The sequence below is a fragment of the Panthera leo genome, chromosome D4, assembly GCF_018350215.1.
Source record: "Panthera leo isolate Ple1 chromosome D4, P.leo_Ple1_pat1.1, whole genome shotgun sequence".
NCBI classification, from domain to species: domain Eukaryota; kingdom Metazoa; phylum Chordata; class Mammalia; order Carnivora; family Felidae; genus Panthera; species Panthera leo.
In genome coordinates this window covers 63,414,681-63,433,190 of record NC_056691.1, presented here as the reverse complement: position 1 = coordinate 63,433,190, position 18,510 = coordinate 63,414,681, and the positions used below count along the sequence as shown (strand labels likewise).

At 39.2% G+C, this 18,510-nt stretch overlaps 1 protein-coding gene across 1 annotated transcript in view; it reads left to right on the top strand.

Moving 5' to 3' along the window:
* The window catches only part of GRIN3A (glutamate ionotropic receptor NMDA type subunit 3A), a 170,052-nt gene that overhangs the window by 111,588 nt on the left and 39,954 nt on the right, over positions 1–18,510 (top strand). The window contains exons 4-6 of the mRNA XM_042912479.1: positions 2,053–2,198; positions 7,743–7,858; positions 15,852–16,003. Coding sequence (XP_042768413.1) covers positions 2,053–2,198; positions 7,743–7,858; positions 15,852–16,003 — 414 coding nt within the window. The remainder of the gene's footprint in view (positions 1–2,052; positions 2,199–7,742; positions 7,859–15,851; positions 16,004–18,510) is intronic.

The following is an 18,510-nucleotide window of genomic DNA, read 5'->3' as shown; positions in this document are numbered from 1 at the left end:
ATATATATATATATATATATATGCTTTAAAACATGATTATACATTGCATAATATCCTATAAGGATGGCCATGTAATTTGTTTATTATTTATTTTATTGCCATATTGTTAGATTTTTATCATGTTACAAAACTAATTCATCTTAAATATAAGTTGTTACCATATTTAGTGAGTCCTTAACCTTTTGGCATTATTGACAACTTGAAAACCTAATTTATTAAAAAATAAATAAAACTGTAAAAAAAAAAAAAAAAGAGGGGTGCCTGGGTGGCTCAGTTGGTTAACTGTCCATCTCTTTATTTTGGCTCAAGTCATGATCTCATGGTTCATGAGTTCAAGCCCTTGTGGGCCTCTGTACTGACAATGTGGAGCCTGCTTGGGATTCTCTCTCTCTACCCCTTCCCTGCTTGTGTTCTCTCTCTTTCTCTTTCTCTGGCTCTCTCAAAATAAACTTAAAAAAAAAAGAAACTGTATTATTTTCTTCATCAAAGAAAATTACCTATTTAAATAAAATGCTGCCTGGGGCACCTGGGTGGTTCAGTCAGTAAAGCAATCAACTCTGGCTCAGGTCATGACCTCACGGCTCGTGGGTTCGAGCCCCATATTGGGCTCTGTGCTGACAGCTCAGAGCCCAGATCCTGCTTCAGATTCTGTGTCTTCCTCTCTCTCTACCCCTCACCCGCTAGTGCTTTGTCTCTCTGTTTCTCAAAAATAAATAAACATTAAAAAAATTATTAAAAAAAATAAAATAAAATGCTGCCTACAATTTCAGGAGTTTTATAAACTTCATGAAGCCCAACCATGGATTCCCGTCCCAGGACTTCATGTCAGAATCAATAATATCAAATATGTTAACATGAAGCAGAACAAAAAGTACGGGAACTATAATTTAACAGTTGTGGAGAAGTATCATCTCTAAAATACTGCTGACTACAGGATATTCAACTATTTTTATAACGTGGCCCAATCCCAGTTCAATCTTATATTGGAAATAATCTTAAATTTAGATGCTACATTAATACTTCTGTACAACTTTCATGAAAAATAGTGTTGCACGTGCTGTATCTTTATTATCCTTGGTGACAGAAAGCCTCTGCAGAGCTCCCGGGTACTTCTCCCCACTGCAAGGTTGTGCACTGTATTAGTGTGAGAACTATAATAGTGTGTCTACCCCTGCTCCCCTTCTCCTCTGTGGCTCCTAACTGTCCCACATCCCATTCCATTTGAGCAAGTATACAGCATGATTCAGCACTGAAAAATACAGTTATTTAAAGGAAAGAGATAATTTCATAATTATACTAAATATAAATTCAACAAACCTAAAATATAGCATAAAACAGATAAACAGATGTATTCACTGCTTTGGATCGGGCATATTTCAATCTCAAGATCCAAGGGTTTTTTGTTGTTGTTGTTGTTGTTGTTGTTAAAATTTTTTTTAACATTTATTTATTTTTGAGAGAGAGACAGAGCATGAGCAGGAGATGGCCAGAGAGAGAGGGAGACACAGAATCCGAAGCATCCTCTGGGCTCTGAGCTGCCAGCACAGAGCCCAACGCAAGGCTTGAACCCACGAACCGTGAGATCTTGACCTGAGCCAAAGTCAGATGCTTAACCAACTGAGCCACCCAGGCACCCCTCAAGATGCAAGGTTTTATCTTGGCCTTTGTGTAGTTCTAACCAAGGAGCACAACCTTTAATTTATTATCTTTATACCTTTGTCTGATATGCAATTTGTAATAGGCTGACTCCACATGCCAGTTTATACAGTGTCTGAAGAATTTTGATAGGTTCTCAACATAAAGTAAAAAATTGTTTTATGTCCGTTGTTTCCATACATTTGCTTCTGAAGTTGGAACAATTACTTATGTGAAAGCTAGGATATGAAAGAGCAGGTACGTATCTGCACATTTCTATGTACATGTTAATGACGATGTGTGTTTGGAAAATTCTAAATCACTGTTAGGTCCCAAAGAATGATGGAAGAAGAAAATTTTGAAAACAATTCTAAGAATAATTGATATTAAATATCTTTTTTTTTTCCTCCCTCATAGCTACATCATCCCTCTCAAGGCTTCCGCTTTGGAACTGTCCGGGAAAGCAGTGCTGAAGATTATGTGAGGCAAAGCTTCCCAGAGATGCATGAGTATATGAGAAGGTACAACGTCCCAGCTACCCCTGATGGAGTGGAGTTTTTGAAGTGAGTGTCAACCTCTTGGGTTCAAAAAGTTCTCACTGAAAGAGAAGTCTTAGCTACCAATATATATAGTATGTGTTGGTTTTTTAAAATGACAGCTAAATATACCCACTGTGTGTTCAGTAATGCCTCACACTGTGTGAGATTGAGAAGGCAGTATGGAATAGTGTGCATTTAATTATGTGACCTAGATTACTAGTTACCTGCATAGTCCCCAGTTGGCGGTAGCTTTGCTCAAAGTGCCAGTGGGGTCATTAGCGTAGCAGATGGTGGGGGAAGTAAATGTTGGCTTGACATCACCGAGGAAACAATGGTGCTGAAATGATCAAACAGTCAGGGAATGTGGCCAGAGGATAAAGTGTCCCAAGGCAACCCTTTCCTGCACGGTGAATCTCTAAGCCCATGGACTGTCTCCTTTGGCCATAAGGAAATGGAATTTATCTTCGAGATTTCCTGTAGAAAGGAAATAAGATAAAAGGCAATGATTCCCATGCCTGCATTCTTCTCATCAGAATTTATGAGAAGCAATCAAGAGCAATCACATTGCCATGGCAGATTATCAGAGCCTGTAATTCAACGAAGCTGAATGCAAAGGAGGATGGTGCAGTTAGGGATTCGCTCATGTAGTCTGCCTGGGAGAAGGGGATGAATGGCTCCTGATAGGCACCACAGCATGAGGGTGAGCAGTCCCATCTCCCTTGTGCCTGATGGTCTCAGGACAATGACATACATTCAAGCCTCCCACCCCTAAAATTGTGCTGCCCAGGAAACTGGTTTATCTATGGTCAACCACAGTAATCCTCCCAATGGATGAAAGGACTTGCCACTTCAAATTCTCTTTTAAGGAAGAAGGGAAATAGGGGCACCTGGGTGGCTCAGTCAATTAAGCATCTGACTTTAGCTCAGGTCATGATCTTAGAGTTTGTGAGTTCAAGCCCCACATCAGGCTTTCTGCTGTCAGTGCAGAGCCCACCTCAGATCCTCTGCCCCTCCCCTGCTCATTCTCTCTCTTTCTCCCCCCCCCCCCCAGAATAAATTAATTTTTTAAAAAAAGAAGAGAAATAAATAAATAGCTTCATGGGACATAAGGGCTTTATGTTTCTCAAGAACTCTGGTGACAGGCCCCTAAAACTACTTACAGACATTTTACAGAGTCTAGAGAGGAAGCCTTAGGTTCTCAGATTTATAACATTCTGTAGGGTGTGTAAGCACTAGGAAATGGCACTATCAGTTTTGCAAGAACACTAAAATGTTAGAGTCCATCTGTAACACAGAGTGTAGTGCTCCTTTGCCTTCCAGCCCTTCTTCAGTACTCTTCTGTACTTCAAGCAAATTCATGGCTGAGAGAGTAAGATGTCAGGGAGATGGCAGTGGCTCCCAGCTAGGTAGTAATCTGACAAACTGGGCTCTTTTGGCAGTGTGAAAGAGCAAGATGAGCCACTACTGTGGCAGTCCCCAGGTCCACTTGACTCAAGCTATTCATTTATTCTGGAAGCTTCACCTGAGAAGGCCCTGGTGCTCAGAGTTGTCTCCACTCTAGTCTGGAGAGATGAACTCGTTAGAAAAGCAGGTACACAACTGACACATGAAAAAATGCTCAACATCACTCATCGTCACGGAAATACAAATCGAAACCACAATGAGATGCCACCTCATACCTGTCAAAATGGCTAACGTTAACAACTCAGGCAACAACAGATGTTGCAAAAATGTGGAGAAAGAGGATCTCTTTTGCACTGCTGGTGGGAATGCAAGCTGGTACAGCCACTCTGGAAAACAGTATGGAGGTTTCTCAAAAAACTAAAAATAGAACTACCCTACGACCCCACAGTTGCACTACTAGGTATTTATCCAAGGGATACAGGTCCTGTTTCGAAGGGGTACATACACCCCAATGTTTATAGCAGCGCTGTCAACAATATCCAAAGTATGGAAAGAGACCAAATGTCCATCAATGGATGAATAGATAAAGAAGATGTGGTATATATATACAATGGAGTATTACTTGGCAATCAAAAAGAATGAAATCTTGGGGCACCTGGGTGGCTCAGTCAGTTGAGCATCCGACTTCAGCTCAGGTCATGATCTCACAGTTTTGTGGGTTCGAGCCCCGTGTTGGGCTCCATGCTGACAGCATAGAGCTTAGAGCCTGCTCCTAATTCTGTGTCTCCCTCTCTCTCTGCTCCTCCCCTGCTCATGGTCTGTCTCTCTCTCCTTCAAAAAATAAATAAAAAGACATTAAAAAAATTTAAAAAAAAAAAGAATGAAATCTTGCCATTTGCAACTACGTGGATGGAACTAGAGGGTATTATGCTAAGTGAAATTAGTCAATCAGAGAAAGATAAATATCATATGACTTCACTCATATGAGGACTTTAAGATACAAAACAGATGAACATAAAGGAAGCAAAAATAATATAAAAACAGGGAGGGGGACAGAACATAAGAGACTGTTAAATAGAGCACAAACAGAGGGTTACTGGAGGGGGTGGGTGGGGGATGGGCTAAATGGGTAAGGGGCATTAAGGAATCTACTCATAGATTATATATAGCTATATATATATAATAATCTATATATAATATATCTATATTATATATAGATAATGTATATAATTATATATAATATAATCTATATATATATAGATTATATATAGCAAATCATTGTTGCACTATATGCTAACTAATTTGGATGTTAAATGAATGAATGAATGAATAAATAAATAAATAAATAAATAAATGAAAAGCAGGCACAGATGAAGACACTGAGACCTTAAAGAAGCAACTTGTCCATGGTAATCTAACTAGCAAGTGGCAGAGTCTGGATTAGAACCAGGTGCCTAGAATCCAATCACTGCTGCAGGCCAGTCTAGGAACCATAACAGAAAAGCAGGTCCTTGATATTCAAAGAATAGTCCATGTTCCAGCAACATCCATGTTCCAGTTAGCACTTAGGAGTTTGTGAGAAATGCAGACAGTCAGATCCCATCTCAGAAACTGCATTTTAATAAGCTCCCCCCCCAGGTGGTTCGCCGATGGAGGTAGGTGAAATTGTTATACAGGCAGAATTTACCATTAATGCCCTCTGACTCCTTATCTTTGGGCTTCTCTCTCCACTTTTGGCCCAGTCACTGGGTATGCTCTCGGCCACGACTCCAAGAAATCACAGTCCTTGTATTACCGCCCCCACCCCAATATCCCAGAGCCCTGACCTGCAGAACACAACCTCTAGAGTCACCTATAGTATATGTATTATTGTCGTGTATGTATTATTTTGTGGTGTGGGTATTATTAAGTGAACTCTCAAAAAGACAGCAGGATTCTATAATGGGAAAAACAACCAAGGGCCCTGCCAACTGTAAGGATGATTCAGCCAGTCTAGAAGCTGCTTATACCTGGATCACACCCAGCCACATCCTCACAGTGATTCAGGGCCCCATGGGAGTCTGTGAGCTAATTGCTTCTTGCCTTCCTGTGCCATAGACACCTGTCATAACTAACTCCACTTTGCAGTCCAAAATCAAGAGTAATTATTTAAGGATACCACTGAGACTGGACCTCAGCAATTACTGGTTAGAAAAACTGAACCCCAATTTTTTTCTATTGTTATTGCTACCTCAAATATTTGCAGAGTGTTGGTAAATGGTAACTTGTTGCTGTGTAGCTCCCAAGGTACATTCTGTTTCTGTGGCAGTAAAACTTTTATTGGAGAAACATCTTTCAGCTTGATTTTTATTTTATTGCCAAGATTCCATTAAGGTTCCTCATCATCAGCTCCTAGGAGACAGTTCACATCCTCAACCCTTCCTGAAGCTTCCCACAGCTGTGGAGCTGAGAGATGTTTTTTTATTTTGGTTAATGTTAAAGACAGTCCTCATTGCGACTTAAATCCAATACCCCTGGAAAAGGGAATGCATTTTGAATAAGCTGTTCACTTCCTGGAAGAGTAAAAAGAGGAAGCAGTGGTCATTGGCATTAAGAAGGGAAGTTGATCTGTTTACTCTGTGTCCATGTAAATATGTACTTCCTTCCCACTGATGAATCTTAGAGGGGTCTATGGGTGTCTTTTGCTTTTAGATTTTTGATGGGCCCTAGCCATGTTCTATTCTGAGTTTGAGGCCACTCCACTATACCGAATTCCAATAGACTCATCTTTGGCTCTAAGAGAGGAATGATGAGCCCAGATGGAATAGAGAAGGGTTGTTCTCTTTGCCAAAATGGTTGGACAGCCCTGAGGGTCGGAAAGCCTTTCTCAAATGGATGTATGTCCTATAACTTTCCAAAAAGGATTTGAGGTGACTGAAAACAAGAGTCATTGCATACACTGTAAATAGTTACTTTGGAAACTCCTCCTTCCTTGCCTCCTTTCTAAATGGGAACTCATCCAATGCTCAAACATCTTCCTCTTCCTCTGCACCATCTCTGTGCCTACATTCAAAAAATGGGGAGAACACATGAAGAATGCACAAGGTATCTGTTGGCGTCTTGAGCCCAGTCCACGTCTGATTCACTGGTACAGGCCAGGGACACCTACCTTAAATGATTCTTGCCTGAACCACCTCCTAGGATGGGAGTGAAACGTGATTCTCTGGAGATATATTAATAAAGCAGATCACTGAGATCTATTACCTGTGCTTCCCCTCCCTATTTATTGAATGCTAGCTCATGGGCTTTAAAGAGACCTCAACCATCTTTTCCCTAGGAGTGCCAGATCTCATATTTGTATTTCCTTAATATGTATTCCTAAATATGAAATGATGTCTGATCTCTGAAGAATATGATAGTGATCATAACAGAAAGAAATAAAATTTTCCATATATTGATCAATGAGACCACCTGGTTCCAACACTTGCTAGCTATGTAACCTGGATCAACCTGCATGCAACCTGGACTTTGACTCTCTGAGCCTTGTCATCTGCTAGAATGGGATAATACCAACCACTTCAGAGTCATTATGAGTGATATAGGGTGCAGAGAATAATAAATACCATGTCTCACACAAAGGAGTCATTCAGTTAATGTAAGAGAAATGAACCGTGGGGCACCTGGGTGGTCAGTCAGTTAAGAGTCCAGCTCTTAGTTTTGGCTCAGCTCATGGTCTCAAGGTTCATGAGTTCGAGTCCTGTGTAAGGCTCCACGCTAACAGTGCAGAGCCTGCTAGGGATTCTTTCTCCCTCTTTCTCTCTCTTCCCCTCCCCTGCTTGTGCTCTCTCTCTTTCTCAAAGTAAATAAATTAATTTAAAAAAGAGAGAGAAATGAACCTTTCCCTTTAATTCACAGTCGCTCTGGCTTTGTTGTTGGATTTAGTAGTAATAAAAGGAAATGGTAGATAAACCATTGGAAAGATGTCATGCTGTCTTAGAAGAGTATCTGTTTCCCCTGCTCTGTTCTCTACGGGTCAGGGAGTTGTCAACAGGCTGAGTCAGCAGCTACCTAGATTGGGCTGCCCTTTGTGTCCAGGTTTCTGTCCCCTAAACAAAAACCAGCTGTCAACCTTTCTGTCCATTAATGAATCATTTTTCTCTTTTCTTCTCTTGGTCTTAAATATAGGAATGATCCAGAGAAACTAGACGCCTTCATCATGGACAAAGCCCTTCTGGATTATGAAGTGTCAATAGATGCTGACTGCAAACTTCTAACAGTGGGGAAGCCATTTGCTATAGAAGGTATTAGCCAGTCACTCTCGATTCCCTTTAACACAGGATGTGCTCAGTTTGCCAACCTCGCAAGTCAGAAACGCAAAAGTCAGAGGCAAAATGCTATTCATCTTCCCTTGTTTTCATTTTCAGCTCATAAGTACTTAGCTATTAAGTTGCTGAACTTAGGAATTTATTTTTCACCTACCCCACAAAAATTTATTCGCCCAATTACTAAAAAAACAACAACAAAAAACATTGCTGTTACCCAAATGATGTTGCTTCAGATTATCTGAGAGGGGTGGCAAGCTGACAGTGTAACAATTTTCATTTAACCTGTTTTTTCTTATGACCAAATCCTTTAATGAATCCGGCACAAAACTAGAATGATTGCATTCTACAACTGGAAGGACCTCAGTGTTGATTTACTCTAATCTACTTGTTTTATCCACAAGAAAATCCAGGGACATTACATCATTTTTACATAATCACACAATTAGATGATTATCCTGGAATAATCGTCTAAACCTCCTGGTTCCTAAACACATGCTTTTCCACTAGCTGGGAAAACAATAGAAAAAGAAATCTCCTTCTGTACCTTAGGAACCTTTAAGAGTCCTAAACAAAACCTTGTTTGGGACCTCAGGTTTGCCTTTCTCCCCACTGGCAGCAAATTTTGGCTCCCAACGTGATCAACCAATCAGTCAAACTTCAGAACCAAAGAAGGATTGCTTTGTCAGTCTCTCCTTTCATTCTGGACAGCAGTTGATACATGGAGCTGATAGTTTGAACCAGCAAATTTCACATCTCCCAATTCCCAGCTTCCCTTCTCTGACAGTACAGGCTGGCTCTCAAGACCGCCATGCTCACTTGTCAGAAAACACTTTGACTTGAAACAGTCCCATGGGGGTGCACAAGCTCTATTTCCAGAAAACTCTTCTTTCCTATATGTTAACTAGTGTATCAAAACTATTCTGATTCCAATTTCCCAGCCACAGTTGGTTTCTGTCTTCCCTAAACGTATCAGCAAATTTTTTACTTCAGTCTTTGTTTTTGTGATGAATGAGAATGTAAGAGCTGATGCTGTTTCTTCAAGCTTCTCCTAAGAGAAATCAATCTTTTCTCCAAGCAAAATGACCTCCACCTGAACCAGGGATAGAACTCAAGAAGAGAGAGATTTAGTGGTAGTTGTCTTCTCTTAAAACTACAATCTGAAATAGCAAAGTCTGAAAAAAAAAAAAAAAAGAAAAGAAAAGAAAAGAAAAAAAGAAAAAGAAAAGCAAGAAACCAAAAGAACATTTATTATATAAACCCATTTTGACGTAACAATGGAAAAAAATCCCATTTTTTGTGGCATCTGGGGATATGGAAGGGATGTTAGATTTTTTTTTTCTGTCCTAGATGCACTGGGTAATTGAGGTCCCTTCTGCCTTTAGCAGCTACTAACAATGAATCATTTGTAGCGGGCATAAGAATGAGGGACTCCATTCTCCACCTTTGTCTTCAGGGTGCAACCCTATCTTGTCAAAAGACAGTGGTGAGATGGCTTTTTGCCTCTGCTAGACCCCAGTGCCAGATGCCACACAATTAACTCCCCACTGGTTTCCTGTTTACATTTCCATCTGTGCTCCTGAGACTTAGTGTCTTACAGTTCCCATCATCTGCACATACCACATTGTTTTCAAAGGGGATGAGGACAAAATGGCGCATGAAGAGCTCTCTCTGCAAGAGAACAGAAAGACTACAGATTTGAATAGAAAACATTCTCATCATTGTTGGTTTATTTTAAAAGGAAAAAAAAAAAAACATTGCTGGTTTAGTCTGGATGAGGTGCAAATCAGAAAATTTAATTCAGTACTGCCCCTGCCAACAAGTTCACAGCTTACAAACAGAACTTGGTAAAACACAAAGGGAGGCTACTTCTAAGTTACAAAAAATGGTGTGATCAAGATACTAGTAAAAGTCTTGATTGCTGCTTTAAAAAAAAATTAATCTCCTAACTTTTTAGGGAATATTTCTCTCAATGCAATTTTAAAAAATATTATATGCTTTAAGAACATATATGTTTCTTGAACTTATAAAGATGTGGACTTATTAATTAATCAGACCTTATAGTTATATTAAAATGTCATGAAAGCAATTTATGACCAATACCCTTTTAGCTTACAGAAATGTTTTATATATATGTATCTGTATCAACTGTGTTATAGCAGGTATGTAATAGACGATGTATTACCTATGATGTAACTCATTAGGTTAAATCTGAAATAAGTACTTAATTCACTTACTGATGTAGTTCATCAAAGGATCCTTAGAGTCTGCACCTACTTTCCCAAGTGCTTAAATGGCTTTGAGAACTTAAGAGGGAAAACAGTCCTTGGATTGCTTCATGTTGAATGTACCTTCACTTTATATAGTATTGATATCACACCAACTGCTTGTGACTACTGATTCCCCCTCCCAGCTTCACCATTCTGCATTTATTTAGGCTTAAAAGGTAAAACTGAGGCAAATGTGAGCCAGTGGGTTCACTTTGATTTTGAAACCTTTTCCTGAGGACTCAGCACAGCAAACCAAAACTATTAAGAATTCAGAAGCATGTGGAAAGCCTTTCGTCATATTAAATACCACACATCAGGGACACAAAGACATATAGTGTGCTCTGGAAAAGAAGAAAGTGTTGAGATAAATGAATACATGTCCCAAATTTATGCGTTGGAGTTAGCTGACAATAAAGGTCAAATGAGAAGAAAGAGTAATGGAACCGCACAGTAATGATTTGTGACCTTTCTGCCAAAGACCTTTGCCTGTTTTTGAGTTTGTTCCTTTACTTGCTTTCCGCTGATACGTAATACAGTGCCGGAGTCTGAGCGCTTGGGTTAGAGCAGAGCTGCTGTTACTAACTGTGCCCCATTGGTTTGGTCATTTCATCTGTTCTCCAGGCTCCTCATCTGCATGATGGGTTTATGAATAGTACATCTAGAGTGGGGCTATTGTGAAGGTTAAGTAAAATAATACAGGTAAAGCATGGACAAGCAAATAGTGCCCAATAAATTATTATCATCCGGTATATTGAATTCATAGATTGAGACCAATTCCCTATAAAATTATTCCGGATAGATAGCCTTCACATATCTCAACTTCTCCCACACACTTCTCTCTCCACTTTGATGTTCTGGGGGTAAGAGAAACCTATTTTTAGAGTCTTCCTTATACCTGGGGCTATTACAATGTGTTCTCAATGGCCATTGCCCCAGCGTAGCTAAATACAGTATTCCAAGGACAGACAGCAAAAATGAATTAACCTTTCTTCCTGAAGTCTTTTTAACCCTATCTAAGATCTCATTTTCAAAATACCTATTTCCCAACTATATTTCAGGAAGATTCTTTTAGTCTATGGATTTCTAACTATACATTTGCTAGCCAAAATATATTTCTACTACTCTTAGCTGAGTAAAGCTGATTTATCCATGGGGAAAAGATCTGAAAATTGTTCTCTTGGGCTATTAAGCTGTATCCAATTTCCAGGGTGCCTGATGCCTTCATCTTTAGGGTTGAAGGATTCCATTTTGCTTCATCCATCAACCACAAAATAGTCAACCTCGTCTTTATTGCAAAGCCACGTTTCTAATGATAATGAAAGCAACTCAGGCTGCTAGGTTGAGTCAGCAATTTAAAAATCAGAATTCTTTGACCAATGAACACAATCAAATTTGAAAAGCAACTGATAAAAAGAAGGACAGAAATGAAACCTTCAAGGTTTTACTATTTTATGTTTCTGAATAAAGTGGATTTTTATGTCTTTTAACAAACACCTCTTCTAATCACCACTAACTTTTTTCCTATTTCTCCCTTTGTTCTGTATGCATAGTTTGTTTTAATTGGTTCATAATTATGATTAATGCCAATAATCATTTAAATGCCAATACTCAATATACATATTAAAATAGAAAATTAAAAAGGACAGTAATCTATTTTTAGCAGTCAATTGCAAATTGACATGATGGAATAGGGTGATTTAATATTTATTATTTCCTATGTAATAATTTTTTATAAATGTCTCTCTGCAAATTCAACATAGCTTTTTCCCCAAGGCGTTTTTAATACTTCTGTTGTAGTGCCAAAAAACTATTCTTAAAATATGTAGATTCATCGTAAGTATTAATTTCAGCTTTTTAAATTTTACATCATGTATTTTGTTTCATCTACCCCAAATGCCACTATCAAGAATCAGTCTAAGATGCCTCCTCTTACCCTTCTCATCTGGTAGCAAGATCGCATTCCTCTGAACTCCATAGAGTTTCATCCATCCTCCTCATCGCATCTGGTTTTTATATTTTACCTTGTTGAATTTATGCATCATCTACCTTGTCTTCCAGAAAAGTCCTATAACTTTCTACCACATTATGTACTTATTTATGTCTGTCTCCTCTCCCCCTTACCACCATGAGCTTCATGAGGATAGAATTAGTGTCTGACTTAACTTGGAAGTCTCCACAGCCCTTGGCAGAATATCCGGCACAGAATAAGCATTCAACACGTTTGTGGAATTAATGAACAGATGAATAGGTGTGCAACAAATGCTTATCAAATGAGAACTGAAAACAGTTCTGCCATTATTACACTAACCTAGGCTGCAGTTGTTGGCTTTGAGAAGATTTTTAGGAGAAACAATATAGTCAGGGAGTGTCCTTGCTAATTAATTCCCTCATATAGGTACAATCACATACCTATTAGGGCTGTGCTTATGCTATATTTACACAATTTATTGAAAAGTTTATAAACAAAATCTGCTTATGAATAATATATACTTGTGTCTGCTAAAAACAAACCACCAGTTTAGATGATTGTGTTTTTTTACTGAATTGTCTGGTTTGGGGAGTTGACATCAATATGACTATAGTGATAGGGCCTGTGTTGAAGAGGAAATAAGCCATGTATTCTCTTGTCTTGCTCACATGCTGTCCTGGACACAATGGAAAGAGCATTGGTTTTGGACTCAAACAGACCTACTTTCAAATGCTAGCTTTGACAACTATGAGCTCTGTGACCTCGGGCAGTTTACTTACTCAATCTTTAAGTCTCTAAGTAATACGTATTGTGCCGTAAGTTCATATAAGGGCTAGACACATATGGAATATTATCTGGTACACAGTAGGGCTTAATATGTTCTAGTTCTTGTTACTAAATTCCAGAGTGATTTTACTGAACTGTATACCATAGTCTACAGTATTCATCTAGTGCATGAAGTGCAAAATGGGGTAAGGTACGTAAAAAGTTTATTAGAGAACATGGTATATAGTCATCTCTCAATTCACATTAGAAATTGTCATGGAAAATTACTGCCTCAGGGAAAATACAGTAATATTCGGCAAATCTGGCCTACTTGCCCTGACCATCAAGCCATTTCTACCAGACAGTTCCAATTCCTCCTGCTATATGTTGTATATGCCCCAGTTCTCTCTCATGGCGTTTATCTCACTTGTAATGGTGTAATCATTACATGGTGCAGTGAAAACTATCTCCCTGTTAAGGTACATACTCAATGACCGCAGGGACTATATCTGCCTTGCTCACTGCTGAATCCTGACCACTGAACACAGTGCTTATTCACTCAAATATTTGTTCAGTGAATGAATGAGTGAATGAAAGATTGCATGAGTCAGTCAGTCATTGAATGTTATTAGACACTTGACCGTTATTGTGTCTGACATGTAAATAAGGGCTGAATGAGTGAATGTACGACTGAGTTGTCAATTGCATTCATTATAATAAAAGTTTCTAAAGAAAACTGCTTACTTCCTTATAGTTACCTATTATAAAAAATGTTATTTAATGATAACATCAGCAGAAGAACAGGCTGCCTATTTAAAGTCTTTTCTTGTCAGTCTTGCTTTCAAACCAAAACTACTAGGCACAAAGTAGGCACTCAAAATAGCTTTTTGGATGGAAAATTCTAATCATGCTCTTGACATTGTCATCATTTCCTTGACTTGCCATTGTTAGGGAACAAACAAAATTATCAGGGGAAAAACACCATACAGCTCTTTAAAACTCAAAAATTTTTTCTGCATTATTTTTTTTTTGTCTTTTATTGGTTATAAACGTATCTCAAGCCTCATTTTTTTAAAAAAGGATTTGTGTATCCACAATAAAAAAACAACAACAAAAGCTAATGTCCTTGGAAATAAATTGTAGGATGGAATAATTATAGCGAGCGTTTGTTTTCATGAAGCATCTTTGAATTCTTGACAGCATTTTAGTCTTTATCGGTGAAAAAAGAGCTAGCTGTACCTTTAATTTATCTTCCTCAATCATCCTGAGGGCAAAACATCTTTTTTTGACCATGCTGTCCAATAGTTAAAGACAAAATGTAGTTAATTAGCTTTTTCACATGGTTCATCAAAGAAAAGAACAGTGAATTAATAGTTTGGAAGGGAAGTAAAGCCGCACAGAGTGAGAATACAGAGTCCATGCTGATAAATAAAACTCTGACAACACATTACATCCACCTTTTTGCTCCTCCTTAGTCTTTCCCCCTGCCTCTCTTGCCTTAAATAACCACTGTCCTGGATATTTGGCTTATCATTTCCTTGATTTTCTTCTAACTATACTTTTGCCACATACATACGAATTCCTAAAATAGACTGTTTTGTTGTGAATGTGTTTACATTTACACAATGGAATCATGCTGGAATCTTCTGGGACTGATCTTTCTTATTCAGTATTGCTAGAAATCATCCATATTATCCCATGTAGTTCTAGTTTATATGTTTCACACTGTACAATACTACAATTGTGTAAACATTCCACAATTTATTTACTCATTCTCTTGTCAAAGAAAATTTGGGGGGCACCTGAGTGGCTCAGTTGGTTAGGTGTCTGACTTCCCTTCAGGTCATGATCTCACTGTTTGTGAGTTGGAGCCCCACATCTATCCTCTGGCTCCCTCTGTCTCTCTGCTCCTCTCCCCATCTTGAGCACTCTGCCTCTGTCTCAAAAATAAATAAATATTTTTTAAAAACATTTGGGTTGTTTTCAGTTTTTGCTATTACATACAGTGCCTCTAGGAACATTCTGGTACATATTCCCATGTGGTTGTGGAGGAGCTCTTTAGGAATGTACTTAAAATTGCTCATGTTAGAGCATGTAAATGTTTAACTATACAAAATAATAGCAAACTATTTTCCAAAATGGTTATATCAGTTTGTATTTACAGAAGCAACATGTAAGTGACCTACATTTTACTGACCTACATCTTCTCCAACACTTGGTATTACCAGACTCTCTCTCTCTCTCTCTCTTTTTTTTTTTTTTTGACATGTTTTTGTGGATGTTTCAATGCTCATGCTATATTCTATGCTTACATGGTCTCATTATTAATAAACTAACAAAAGTGACCAATGATAAGAAAATGCCATAAACAAGAGATAGTAATTAATCCAGTTTTGTGTGTTCAAGGTTCAGAGGAGGGGTTTAGGAGAGGTGGATAGGGAATCCTAGCCCTGGTAAAGGCCTCAAAGATAGCTTCTCAAAATTACCTTGAAGGGTAGGGGTGCCTGAGTGGCTCAGTCAGTTAAACGTCTGACTTCGTCTCAGGTCATGATCTCACAGTTCGTGAGTTCGAGCCCCACGTCAGGCTCTGACAGCTCAGAGCCTGGATCCTGCTTTGGATTCTGTGTCTCCCTCTCTCTTTGCCCCTCTCCTGTTCTCTCTCTCAAAAATAAATAAACATTAAAAAAAATTACCTTGAAGGGAGGGGCAGAAGGCCTTGGAATACAATGTGCCGCTAGAACACAGTGTGCAGCCCATTCCTCTCCTTTCCAGTCTCCTCTCCTTCTCAGAAAGGCAGCAGATCCAAGGTAATCATACCTTGGACATCTCTGAGTCCTTTGAAGGAAAGATAGTGAAAGCTCACCCTACCCTTGTTACCAGGTCTGATGGCAACATCACACAATTGTGGTGGCAACCTCTTAGGCACCTCTCAGGCGAAAAGCTGATCTGAGATTATATTTTCTTCTAGGATATGGCATTGGTCTTCCACCCAACTCTCCACTGACTTCCAATATATCCGAGCTAATCAGTCAGTACAAGTCTCATGGGTTCATGGATGTGCTGCATGACAAATGGTACAAGGTGGTTCCCTGTGGAAAGAGAAGCTTTGCTGTCACTGAGGTAAGGGAAAAAGTGCTGATAATGTTGATGCTTCATAAAGCCTTACTTTGAAGGATGTGACGAAATGCACTGTTACATGTGTCTTGTGGTACAAACCAGGCCATTACATCTACTAGAACTCACCATGATATTTGAATGACTCCTACCTTCACTTGAAGAGTGCCCATTCCTATAGGAATTTGCAATAACACAAGTTTGTCTTATATTTGAATGTGATGCTATTTTGATGAGTAAATGTCTGAATTTCCATTTTCTTCTCTATGCAATATTCTCAAGTGCAGAAGAAATGCTGTTCAAATTACAGCAATAGTATCTGAGATTCTCATTAACTATGTTTGGTTTAGGGGCATCTGGGTGGCTCAGTCGGTTGAGCGTCCGACTTCGGCTCAGGTCATGATCTCGCGGTCCGTGAGTTCGTGCCCTGCATCAGGCTCTGTGCTGACAGCTCAGAGCCTGGAGCCTGTTTCAGATTCTGTGTCTCCCTCTCTCTCTGTTCTTCCCCCATTCTCTCTCTCTCTCTCTCTCTCTCTCTCAAAAATAAACATAAAAACAAAACAGTGTTCAGTTTAAGTGTTAATTGTTGGTCACGATGTGGACTTCAGACTGTCCTTCAAGATCCAATCAAAGCTATTTTCCCGATAGTCCAAAGATGAATCCTTTGTGGGTTTACAAAAATAGACATACTTTACCCAGTAATTCTTCAATACTGGATCATAGATTTTTTAAACTGAAAACAGCCAATACCTTTCTTTTACAGATGGAAACTAATACCCAAAGGTCCTAAGTGATTTGCCCAAGGCAAACAAATAGAATCTACATCTTTCTATTGCAGTGCTCTGCTTTTACAATGTAATGGGAAAGAAACCATCAAAGTGGATAATTAAGATAGGAGACTAAAAGATATAACAAGAACCATGGGTTCAGGTATTTAAAAGAGAAGCCAAATAAATCAGTACAAGGTCAGCCAGACATTTCCAAAAAAAAAAAAAAAAAAAAAACTATAGCCAACAACAATAATGGATTCATATAGCCTCTATTTGTCAACAACTCCCAAATTTGTATTTCTACACAGACTCTTCTGAGCTCCAGAACCATATGTCTACCTTCCCGTTTGACATCCCCACTTGGATATCCTACAGGCATCTCACATTTAACTTGTCAAAAACTGAACCCTTGATCTTCTCTCCTAAATCTGCTTTTCCTCCTGTGCTTCACATCTTGGGTAATGGCGCTTCTGTCCATTCCAGAAACTGCCAAGGATCCTTAATGCCTCCCACATCTCACCTTCCGTATCCATCAACAAGCCATATTTTTTCCTTCTATAAAATATGTCTCAAGTATGCCCGTTTATTGCCATCTTTGCTGTCATGGCTCTAGTTCAAGCCATCATCCCTCATCTGGGCCACTGCAAAAGCCTCCTAACTGATGTCTGTTTTCATGTCTGCCTTTCTCCAATTTATTCTCCATGTGGCAGATCACTCTTCAACTTAGAAGCCTGCATTGGCCTCCCGTGTTAATTAGGGAACAATCTGAAATGCAGAACATGGCCTACAGTGCCCTGTGGGACTTGATCCTGCCTACAGCTTCAGCCTCGTCTCATGCCACTTTCCCCTGGCTCATTACAGCCCCACCACAGTGGCCATTTGAGATAGAGATACACCAGTGGCTTCTGTGCCTTGGAATCTCAGCACATGCTATTACATCCTCCTTCCCCAAAAGTCTTACGCCTGGCATTTACCAGCTAATGCCTTCTCATTATAAATTCCCAGCTGAAATCTTGCTTCTCCAGAGCCTGCCTATAATCCCTGTGCCAATCTGAGTCATATCTTCCTTTTTAACCTCATATTATATCTCACTGAGAAGATAGTCATAGAACAAAGATTTAAAGGAAGCAAAGAGGAAAATGGGGAACTAGGGAACTAGCATGTTCTGTTTTTTTACTATGTGACAAAAGCTGTACTGGGGACATTAATTCATTGGTTCTCACTACAACCCTGTTAGGCAGGCATTTTTATCGTTATTTGGAGAGGTTTGCATGGCATTTTCTAAATGAAGTAAAATTGGGCTGATACTGGTAGCTGAATTAAGTCAGATGAGAAAGAATAAAAACCAGTTACTTAAATTGTGCAAAGCAGCAGTTCACTTGGTGTTTTCTACCATTTGCTGTGACCGTGGTTAACTCATGCCAAACTTCCAAGTGATTCAAAGTTGACAAAAAAGACATTAGACAAGGCAAAAGGAGCCTCTCAGTCATGTCCCCAAAGCCAGCCATATGGAATGATCTGAACCTGCTTGATCACATGAACACCTCTAGGCTGTTGCCATTTCAGAGGACCATCAGACTGAGATATCAGCTGGAGGGACCATCTGACTCCACTGGACAAACCTCCACTGGAGGTACAGGACTCTGCAGACTCAGAACCTAACTCCACCAGGCACATAGAGGGGAACATCCTTCTGGAGACTAACATAAATCTATTTATTCCAGTATGAAAAGAGCTACCACA